Consider the following 10,843-nt stretch of genomic DNA (forward strand, 5'->3'; position numbering starts at 1 on the left):
GGGTAGCTATGACCGGGTGTTCAAGTTGTCCCTTGTTTGTGTTCCTTCCTTCGGTGGTTTTCTTATGATATGATATCCCCACTATGGCGATTGTCGTGCCTGATTTTTTTAGTCTAACGTCGATGTTATGGTACCTCTGCAGGACTCTTCAATCTGTGTGAGGAGGAAAACACGAGTTCATGATCATTGACAAGAATAATTTACTATTTCATATAGTAGTGCTTCTCTCGATTTACACTTTTCCTGCACTGTTTGCGTCCTGCTATGCTGTGACATGACGCCCCCCCCCTCGCCCCCAAGCCTTAGCCCTATCAGCAAGCAGTATACCTTCCATCAGCGGTCCAGTGCGATTTCAACAATTGGTAACCTCTTTCAGGTAGTTTCGAGTGGTCTTAGACTCGAATGGTCGAACCTTCTTCTTGTTACATATAAAGCATCGTCTTTTACAAGAATGCAGGTACCTTCCAGGGTTGACAACTTCGTGTGCTTTTAAAGCGAATCAACAATAATGTGCTAACTATCTCTTGCATTTCCAGCTCACCTACACGTGATAGCCTCTCAAAACTACCTAAAAGCTCTTATTGGAAGCACTAGTGCGATATCGATTGCTCATCTTGATGGTCATCCTTTGAGAATGATTTTATTTGAATGATTCTTCTTTACTCTCAATATGAGAAGCTTGATCGCCTTTAGTTTCCTTGACGGAATCAGCAGCCGATGTATTGACGACTTGATCAAGTGCTTGAGCAACCTCGTCACCAAATAAGGCATTGATTTCTTCCAGTGTCAATTTAGCCGTCTAAAAGGTTCATGTGTCAGTAAAGAATCCGCATTTGGGAGATATGAGTCTAGGACGAACCTCAGGGCAGACAAAGTACACAATAGTAGCTGACACAATGCATGTGCAGATCATGACCCAGTAATATTTCCAACCGATCTGAGCAAATGCCTGCGAGGCGGGACAAGTGTATGCAATGGCGAACACGAAGAATGAAACGAGACCAATCGTGGCACCATAGCTCCGTAGGTGCGTTGGCCAAATTTCGGTGATATAAACGTATGCGGCGCAGTCGACTGTGCAGCCATAGAAGAAAACAAATAGAAAATAAAAGGCAACCGCGGCGTTCAGACCGTTTTTGTTAGGGCTTCCAATGTAATATTTCTCCAAAACTGCCTCGCAAATAAGCATGCCAGCCGCTATATAGCCTCCGAATGCTATAGATTGTTAGATCATGTGTCCTGTATCATCTCATTTTTCAACATACCAAGGAGCTTGACCCGGCCGATCCTATCCATGAACGCGGCGTTCACAAATGTTCCTAGAAGCGCGCAAACTGTCCAAGCTGCAGAAAGACTAAACTGCAACGTGGTATCAAACCCAAGGTCGGCAAAAAGCGTCGGTGTCAGGTTAGCAATGACCAGAATCCCGGTCGATTGTCCCATAAACCAAACGAGGACAGAAAGGGCCGCCCGGAACCGCAGGTGTGGTGTATGCAGAATGTGCAAGTAGCCTCGGGGCAGAGCTCTTTCGATCTCAATTTGTGCCTTGATTTGAGACATCTCCGCCTTTGCAAATTCTCCATCAAGATCTTCCTCGTTTTTGTGAAGTTTCTGGATGACTTCCCATGACTCTTTGTCTCGACCCTTCTCATACAACCATCGAGGAGACTCAGGGAGGAAGAAAAGCGACACAAGCAGGACCAAAGCAAAGAATGTTAAAAGAACATAGTTTAGTCTCCACTGGTATGGCGCATCGACGAAGCTGAACGCAAGGGCCATCAGAGATGAGAAAATATAGGCGTAGACGATTGAAATGGCGTGGTTCGAAACCATCATTCCTCGAATATGGGGAGGTGCAATTTCACTCATGTAAACAGGGCAATTTGTGATTATCATACCGGCACTGATTCCACAAACGAGCCTAGCGACAAGAAACATGGCAATATGAACGCTTCCTGCTTGTAATGCGCCCGCTATGACCATCAGAATAGCTGCAAACCCTGTGGCAGTGCGACGACCATAATGATTCGAAATAGGACCTTGTACTATGGCTCCCACAGCGCCACCCCCAAGAAAACTAGATTTCGAGTCAGAAATTGGCGAAAAGAATTAGCCTTTCTCTGAAGGTACGTACGCCCCCATAATGCCTCCGATGATTGATTCTTCATTGCTCCCCGACAAAAACAATACCTGGAAAGAGGGCTGGGCCAGCGTGCCAGCAATGCAGTTATTCGCGTATCCAAACACAAAACTGCCCATTCCAGCTATCAAAATATACTGGGTATATCATCAGAAACATCGACATCAAGTGAGATTGTTCGTTCAGTCTGAAGACTCACCACGATATTTGCCCGGCTAGTCTTCGCATGGATCCCCCCTCTTTCCAATCCTCCAATATCGTCCCGCTTGACCATGTTTCTTTCAAGTCCCTTTACCTTTCTGATTTCGGTAATATTGCGAGGACAAGTCGATATCCATGGGAGATTATAACGGCTTTATAAATAGACCAGAGTTGGAGTGATGAAGAGGAATCCCTAGAAGCTGGTCGAGACTACTCAGAATCATATCGTATTGCTAGATTCGCCAATCGGGGCCAGGGGGGTGTGAAAGGACCGAAATTGTCCCGGCCATGCTCACACTTCCCCTGGGATTATGCGTGCCCGTTTTTAACGATCTGTGTACATATTCTTTAGAACTGAATGCGATCTATGAAAGCTTATTACCCCAAGATCTGGGGATTCTCTCGTTTCGGTGGACCCACAAGCACCTTTAGGATCAACTGTTAGCAACCAACTACGCTGATAATCGCTCTGGGTTCGAAAATGTGGGGAAGTCTCACTTCGGTTATTTTGCTCTATTTGGGAACATATAGTAAAATCTTTTGCCTATTCTTACCTGTGCCACGTGGGTAGGTTAATCTAAATGTACCGTCGGTACAATTCGATGAGTAGTCCATATACGGACTATCACCTGAATCTATACTTAAAGTACTATAGAATGAGCGGAGACTTCCAATTTGATATCAATTCAGTTAGATCGCATTATTCGGGGGGAATAGTCCCGTGCCCAGACCCTACTCAAGCTGTCATACGTGCCAATTATCTTGCGTTTGATTCGACTCATCTCACGTCTCTTGAACAGAGCGGGGTGTAAGATGGAAGAGGGTTTGCAGTCCTCTCGGTTCACGGAGTCAGTTTGGTTGAGTACCTAATTCGTTCAAAATCATTCTTTATTGAACCGGTGAAGATCACGGCCTTTGATTTATTAGTTAGGCAATATTTCATACGTTTCATAATCCCTCTTTTCATTTTCATGGAATATGACCTTTAATACAAAGAATAGCCTGACAATAAATCATGAATGTCGTTTGGTTGCTCACTTGGTAGGCCCTGTGCGAAAGTCTGATCATTGGCAACAGAATGAGAAAAAGAGCAGTGCTGAGTTGAACTTGCGGAATTCATGGAACCCATAAGCTCAGCCGATATATCAAAATCCATTTGATCAAAGCTTTGATCGTCATGTGTTAACCTGTCGAGGCGTTGTAGATGCATGTAATCGAACATTGGCCAATCATTCTGTCTGCATGGTGACTCTTGAGTTGGTAAAAAAGTATGACCCGAGTCGGTGAGAGGTGAGACTTGATTTTGAAAGTGATTACCTTCGACGTCGGTATTGCTCACACTTAGCGGCGGGGTTTGGAGGATTAGAGGGGCAGCTTGCAGGGCAAATTGAGCATTGGATCGGTAGCCAACAGACCTTGCAAAACGTGGAGACCCTTGAGAATTGGACATGCAAGGTCAGTGTGATGTATATCTAAAGTTGTGGGGTGTCACACCTTCGATAGTAATTAAATCTCGATTGGAATCCGTGGGCAACAGTGCCTTTGATCGGGGATGTGTCTTCTTCGATGGATTTGCACTTGCATTTTTCAATGTTCTGAGATGATGGCTCCTGGTACAATCATTGAATTTCCGATAATTCTCAAGGTGGGTCTCCAGAGTTTCCAAATTCTGTTGCAGGGCCGTATTAATTTTCCACCATGAAACGCATTGCTTATATGTCATGTGAAGTACTTCGAATTTGGATCTTATGAGTGTGCGTCTTGTTTCACCATGCTCGAACTCTTGCCTGAAGATCTGGATGGCAGACGCAAGCCAAATAGTGCTCGATAAGAAAGGATTAATATACCGGATGTGGCCGTCGCAGCTTCTACTAACGATGGTGAGGATATTATCTGCGGCTTCAAAGTACTGCGATAGAGCGATGTTCTCTTTTTGGGACGTTGGCCCGGCGGAATTTGCCTTTCCAGGGTCATAATCCCGCTTGTTGCATGGACGAAGGCTCTGAAAAACATCATATCGATGTATCATCAGATTGGCCAATTGAACCATGACGTAGATATTGTATATTGAACAATGATCTTGCCTTTTCGAGGAAAGCTGGCCATGAGCTCGGGCTTCAAAAGATAGATACTGATCCTGATATCGTAAACCCTCTGGTAGAACCGAATTAAAACATTGAACGGAATTTGCGAGAGTCTCCAGCTTTTGATTGGCTTCATTGGACAAGGCCGTTATGCTTTTTAGCCCATCTTGCAATTCACCTTTTTGCGGATGATCTTTGTGGCAAGGAGTAGGATTCGGAATGCTTCGTGGGCTTGAAATCGTTTGGGCATCTTTCATTAGTGAATTTATCACTAGGAACCACGCTTTCGGTGACCGGTTGCCAGACTCGTGAAGGGCTTTCCATCGATTGATTGGACCCCGTTCCATGAAGCAACTGGGCTGGACTCGGCCGCCAAACCAATATTTGTCTTCCACCGGGAGGAGTGTCTCCATTTGCGTCCAATCAATTGCAGAAGGAGTACGTCGAATTGTGCTAGCAAAAACATCCATTTCCCAAATGGCCCACCAAGCACGTCTCTTTTCTTCTCTCCAGCACCATTTCTCCACGTCAATACTGTCAATCTGTTCGCGATCGAAGTCAACCAAGTGTAGGTTTAACTCATAGGCTAATCGTACACATATACCGAGGGACCTCCAAGCCTTTCCACGCACACCCTGTGTGAGCTGAAGATGGGTTGCAATGACAAGTGCTTGTAAAATGCACAGTGAGGGCGGCTCATCGCCACACTCCTTTAGTGCTTCATCAACATACGTCAAAGCGAGTATTTGGAAGTGCTCCGATGGCAATTTGTCATTGAAGCCTTCATTGTTCCATTGCTTATTCACCTCCTCGGGGCAGAAGAGTGCCGCATAGGCGGAAATTGCCGCAAGTAAAGCGCATACGTGTGTGCATGGCACATTTCTGTGGAGTCTGTTACCAAATTGGGGTTCTCGGAAAAGGTTAATGGCAACCATGTTATCGAAGTATATTTTGACTCTAGACTCTAGTCAGTTGACGATCGGTAATTTGGAAGGGCAGTCTTACATTTGGGACACAGAGGCTCTAGTCAATCCCAGAGCAACACAGGCTTTCTGTACTTCTGTAGGCTGCGGTTCAGTGGCCCTTGTGGTCTCAGAGGACGTTCTTTTGTCAGGGGAAGAGGGTTCATGAGCTGGATGCAATATGAAAGCGAGGTCTTGGATATTAGAATGTGAATCTGTGCGATTTCTGGTATTGCTATTCTTCTTTTCTGCCGTGGGGAGCCCAATGTCAGAGCCTTGACCTGCAGCAACGGTTGAAGAACTGTTCCGTGAAGAAATCCCAGCATCGATGTTTGCATCTTCATCGTTTATCTCGAAATTCGTTCTCTTTCCCGCACTGTTTGATCTCGGATATGTTGCAGCACTGTCTTCTGATTGCTGCGCAGTCCGTTTTCGAGACCGCTTCAAGGACCCTTCAATGATGGAAAACAAATGGAAATTAGCACAGATAAACAAAGCGGCTCAACATCTGTCTTCTACCTAGTTTTGGCCCTGGCTTTAATGGACCTTCCGGGTAACTGCAATCCTGAGACGTCTGAATACAGACTGAGCACCGAGGCCATTGACGGTCGCTGGATAGTTGTATCAGAACCATGTGGCATAAGCTTGTACTGTTGCCTTACTCACCACCTCACTTTACGTCTATTGTTTTTACTATGTCAGCTGTTCGTTTCCACCCCGGACGTGTTCACAACTGCTGTTCAACATACCGGCGGCACGCGAAGCATGCAATATCTGATTTTCGCTGGCCTTCTCTGTTGTTGTTTGCTGCGGACCACATTATAAATCAAGACGTTTTGATCTTTGGGAAGTAGATGACCGTTTCGAGATTCAAGCGCCGCAGTGCGGTTTTAGTTCATATTAACAGTCCCTGTAATTAATCCTCGTACGGGATGATTCTTTCCCCAGAATTCACCTGTCCCACTCGCCCTCTCTGCACCCCAGGTTTTCCGCCATGAATATTGATTTGGAAAAATTAGTGTGCATTAGTGCTTACGCAGGCAGCACACTTGGGTCTCTTGGAACGTCTTCTCGGTAAAGGGTGGCAAATAGTAAAAGTTGAAATCCTGGAATTAGTCCGTTCGTTGGAGAATTAGTCCGCGTATGTGTATTTCGATCTTGGTAATAATCCCCGGCCGAGGATGATATTCTGGGCATTACGTAATCCACAATGACGGCACGTTTTATTACACTAGAGAGAAGCACTTGTTGTCAGCACGTGAAGTGCTGATCAAGGATCAGAGGAGAAAAGAGAAAAAGAAGTGCAAAGTGCTACAGCTTGCTGCTACAAGATGACCAGGGAACGAACAGACAGATTAACATGTTACTATTGGTGTGGTGTGTATGGAAAGAAGAGAACAAGAGGAAGCGCTGGTCTATCTACAGAAACTGGTGATTACCTGGTTTCTAGGCTCTGACACGAGTGTAACCAAATGCGCTAAACAATCTCGGTGTGATGGGTTGCAGATCGTCTCGCGGCATTTTCTCAGAGCAAAAATAAAAATCAAATTTATGACTTTGCGTGCGATTAGGAAAGGATTATCTTGGAAAGTCAACAAGATAAATCCTTACTCCCATTGCTTCAGGAAATCCAATGCACCAGTCAACTCTTTCTCTATTGTTGCAGCATGCCTCTCACTTCTGACCTTGATCCGAACATTGAAGGGAAGTGGTGCCTGCAAAATACCTGGGTTGTATGCGTTCACGTCCAGACTAATGACCTTGCCAGTCACAGTGTCAACTGGCTCAGAAAATTCATAGGCCCATAGTAGCTTGGCTGCGATGCGCCACATGTTACGCTCCGCAAAGTGCACTCCTGGGCAAAGACGACGGCCTGCACCATAACCATAATGATGTAGATAGACAAAGCCAGTTAGTCAGATTAGACAAAAAGAATGGGCAAGACTTATCTCTACTCGTCCATTCTGGGCTTCCAGCATAGTCATTTGCAAGCTTAGGGTGATCCACGTAGCGGTCGGGATCAAAGGTATCATGATCAGGAAATAATTCTTCGGTGTGGTGGATAGCCCAAGTAGCGATAAAGAGTGTAGAGTCTTTTGGAATGAACATGCCCTCATACCAGTCATCTAGGGATCTGGGTCAGCCAAAGTAACATGGTTGGGTATCGCTGAACTGACCTTCACGAACACGGTGAGGTAACCCTGTAACGGCACTGATATGAACGTCAACGCTAGGTACACAAGTCAGAATGATTCACAACACTTACACTGGTCGCCATCTCATCCCCTCTTTAACAATTTGATTGATATACGGGAGGCTTTTGAAGTCAGTAAATGCTGGCGGTCGATCTGCAGGGCAAGCTCTGTCGATCTCTTGCCGGGCTTTCTCTTGAACGTGGGGATACTTTGCAAACGCCAAAATCAACGTGAGGATTTGGGCAGCGGTGGTATCCGCCGCGCCTTCGACAACTTCACCGACCAAGTTGTTGAAGGCATGTTGGGACATCGGCCAGCCTTTCTTGTTGTATTCATCGAGCAAGTTATCAATGATGCATTCACGTTTGTTTCCTTTATCCCGACGCTCATCGACAATGCGACGCGCTTCCCCCCACATTGAATCAAAAACTTCACCAGCTGCGATCGCGCGTCGTTTCCAATAGGCGAATTGCTTGGGAATGAGCTTTAAAATGGGATATTCGTCGACAGGTGGATTGGCGCCAGCTTCCATTGCTTCAGTCCATCGGTCCATGACATCGTAAACGACCTGAAAATTTGTTAGTCTTCGATACCGGATCTCTTCCGCCTGAGTCTCTGCTCATCGGGGTCGGTACATACATGACCCCAAAATGAATCGAACGTAGCCCCACGGTGACCGAAAGCAAGTACTGAAGCTGACGAAGCAGTGTATCTTCTCACATGATTGAAGAACCCGTCGGGGGCACTCAGCAGGTCATTTAGTAAGACTGTTGCTCTGTTTTCCATTAGAACTTGACTCAAGTTCGAAAAAGCTCAATAGACGATATTGCCACATACTCTGCTTCTTGTACCAAATAGTGCTTCTCATCCAAATTCTTTGGAGAGAAATTGTGAGAAATGACTTTTCGTTTCTCACGCCAAATGTCATCCATTTGTTCCAAAGCGATATGGTCGCCTTGGGTCAAAAGGCGCCCAACATAGCTGGCGGGACGATCAGAGTAGATAGCACCTTTTTTATTCAGCAACGCATGGATGGCCTTCCGGTCACATAGAACAATTATGTTGCTCGGTCCAAACTTGAGTGAGAACACCGGGCCGTATTCCTTCGCCCAGTCTCGGAATCTGAAAAGCGGAAGGAAGTGTTAATCAGGAGAATGGAATATACTTCATTTGCGTGGCTCACTTAGCATATAGACCACTCGATGGAATTTGGTGGAAGTTTCCAAGGATCGGTACCGTTGGAGGTCCTTTAGGCATACGCGGATCACGTCGACCAATTTGAAGCAGGCGGTAGATGCCAAACGCAATAAAAAGAGCAAGAGCTCCCCAATACCCGGGTAACTGACCCGCCATTTGGATTATGTCAATAAAACTCTTCAAAGTACGCCTTTATAAGATCACTTCAAGCTGAGAACGACAAATGCTGGCGAGCGGTGGCGTCTCAAACAGCCATTCAAGATTTGTCTTTTACAATTTAACGAAGCTCTCCAATAGAGGGCTTATAGGTACTTAACCTTATTACGGAATTTTCCACTCGTACAGCCATGCTGACGTTAATACAGGCCGGACCATCACCGGACTATCTCGGCTTCCCCGCATAAGTCCCCCGGACACTTGGATATTTCGATTTACCCCCATTCGCCAGCTGCATAATCAATCACGAATCCTGTCGGGCGATTTTTGAAAAGTGACCAATGCCCTTTACCCCATTGTCTGAATTTGACTTGTCATCATGAATTGGCGGGGGATTTCTAATTCCTCCGGAGCCCAACAAACGCCACAAGTTTATTTTAAAGGAATCGCGGCCAACCGCGTTTGAGTTGGACGGTTGGATTTTGACCCCTTGAGAGACAACTGAATTTGGTCTCACACTTTTCTTCAACTTTCGATCATATACTGCTACCTTCATTGAAATCATCATGTCTCAGAAGCGATTGGAAGGGAGGGTCGCGCTTGTGACCGGTGCCTCTTCCGGCATAGGACGAGCGACAGCGATAGCCTTAGCTAATGAAGGAGCAACCTTGGTTTGCTGTGATCTCAAAGCCGAAGCCAACCCCAAGGGTTATGAGAAAGATCTCGCAACACCCACGGCGGATCTAATCGTGGAGAATGGCGGCAAGGCGATCTTCCCAAAAAGTGGACATCTCCAACTTTGACCAAATCGAAGCAGCGTTTGACACAACGCTACAGGTAAGGCCATCAACAGTCCGAATATCTTGCTTTAGTCGAGATTTGAAGGGTTATGGCTAACGCTAGGAATGTTTTGACCCACAGGAATTTCAACGTGTCGATATTGTTGTGAATTGTGCCGGCTTCTGGGCCCCTTTTAGAAAGTTCGCCGATGAAGATGATGAGCTCTGGTCGAAAATGCTGCAGGTCAATACGGCTGGAACATCGAAAATGTCACGGGTTGCCATTCGTCAGTTCCTCAAGCAAGATGTCGACGAGTCTTGGGGAAGCCGGGGTCGCATTGTGAATATCTCCTCTTGTGCAGCAAATATAGCCTATGCAGGGGAAGTGGCATATTGCGCTACCAAAGCCGCTATCAACCACATGACACGAGCGGGTGCAATTGACCATGCTCCAGACTCAATCAACATCAACTGCATTGCTCCCGGTGTCGTTGCAACTGGGATGGCTCGGGGTAACCTGGAAAACAAAGACATTTTGCAGACGATGAAGGGGGCGACTCCCTGGCCAAGACTGGGTGTTCCTGAGGACATTGCTCAGGCTGTTCTGTTTTTCTGTTTGCCAGTCTCGCAGTGGATCACAGGGCAAGTCCTTTCTGTTGACGGTGGAATGACTCTGGGAGTGCCTGCATAACTTTATGCAGCCGGAACATATATTTAGTAACCGCGAAGTCGAACTTTACATAGAAAATCTTCCTTTATCGGCAACCAAACCTTGGGTCTATTAAGCTACGAAACCACTCGTGAACTAGGAAGCTTGTTACTTGTTATTACAATAGTGAACAGAGTCTAATTACCGAGTAGGCTGTCTGACTATATTTCTCAAAGAGCCGACCGGTAATCTCAAAAAGTGATTCTTACGCTAAATGAAGTGAATTTCCTCGGATGAACATCGGTCCAATCTTTGAAATCCCCCGCGTTGTTTACACTTCCCCGGACTGGGGTAAGAAGCTTAAGGTTTAAAAAAGGGCTATTTTACATTAGTAAATTGTGATCGTTGATCACCTGGCAGGCTCCACACTCAACCCAATTTTCACCGAACTCCATCAGGTTCAACGACAAGGATATTTTG

The 10,843-nt window shown here is 46.0% G+C and overlaps 4 protein-coding genes across 4 annotated transcripts; 1 reads left to right on the forward strand and 3 right to left on the reverse strand.

The window, feature by feature from the left end:
- Positions 1 to 640: 640 nt before the first annotated feature.
- Positions 641 to 2,414, reverse strand: N7503_007262 (uncharacterized protein; the record flags this gene model as incomplete). The annotated part of the gene is made up of 5 exons (XM_057066809.1): positions 641 to 799; positions 860 to 1,215; positions 1,266 to 2,077; positions 2,135 to 2,277; positions 2,340 to 2,414. The coding sequence occupies 5 exons, from the start codon at positions 2,412 to 2,414 to the stop codon at positions 641 to 643; spliced, it is 1,545 nt and encodes a 514-aa protein (XP_056920490.1).
- Positions 2,415 to 4,582: 2,168 nt separating this feature from the next.
- Positions 4,583 to 5,360, reverse strand: N7503_007263 (fungal specific transcription factor domain-containing protein; the record flags this gene model as incomplete). The annotated part of the gene is made up of 2 exons (XM_057066810.1): positions 4,583 to 4,675; positions 4,698 to 5,360. 2 exons carry the CDS (start codon positions 5,358 to 5,360, stop codon positions 4,583 to 4,585), a joined length of 756 nt encoding a protein of 251 aa, XP_056920491.1.
- A 1,634-nt stretch (positions 5,361 to 6,994) lies between these two features.
- Positions 6,995 to 8,935, reverse strand: N7503_007264 (cytochrome P450; the record flags this gene model as incomplete). The annotated part of the gene is made up of 7 exons (XM_057066811.1): positions 6,995 to 7,260; positions 7,343 to 7,513; positions 7,565 to 7,599; positions 7,654 to 8,150; positions 8,222 to 8,357; positions 8,420 to 8,704; positions 8,766 to 8,935. The coding sequence occupies 7 exons, from the start codon at positions 8,933 to 8,935 to the stop codon at positions 6,995 to 6,997; spliced, it is 1,560 nt and encodes a 519-aa protein (XP_056920492.1).
- A 566-nt stretch (positions 8,936 to 9,501) lies between these two features.
- On the forward strand, positions 9,502 to 10,405 carry N7503_007265 (SDR family NAD(P)-dependent oxidoreductase; the record flags this gene model as incomplete). The annotated part of the gene is made up of 3 exons (XM_057066812.1): positions 9,502 to 9,643; positions 9,720 to 9,772; positions 9,857 to 10,405. 3 exons carry the CDS (start codon positions 9,502 to 9,504, stop codon positions 10,403 to 10,405), a joined length of 744 nt encoding a protein of 247 aa, XP_056920493.1.
- Positions 10,406 to 10,843: the final 438 nt, after the last annotated feature.

The sequence above is a fragment of the Penicillium pulvis genome, assembly GCF_028828015.1.
Source record: "Penicillium pulvis strain IBT 33274 chromosome Unknown contig_5_segment0_segment0, whole genome shotgun sequence".
Classification (NCBI taxonomy): Eukaryota; Fungi; Ascomycota; class Eurotiomycetes; order Eurotiales; family Aspergillaceae; genus Penicillium; species Penicillium pulvis.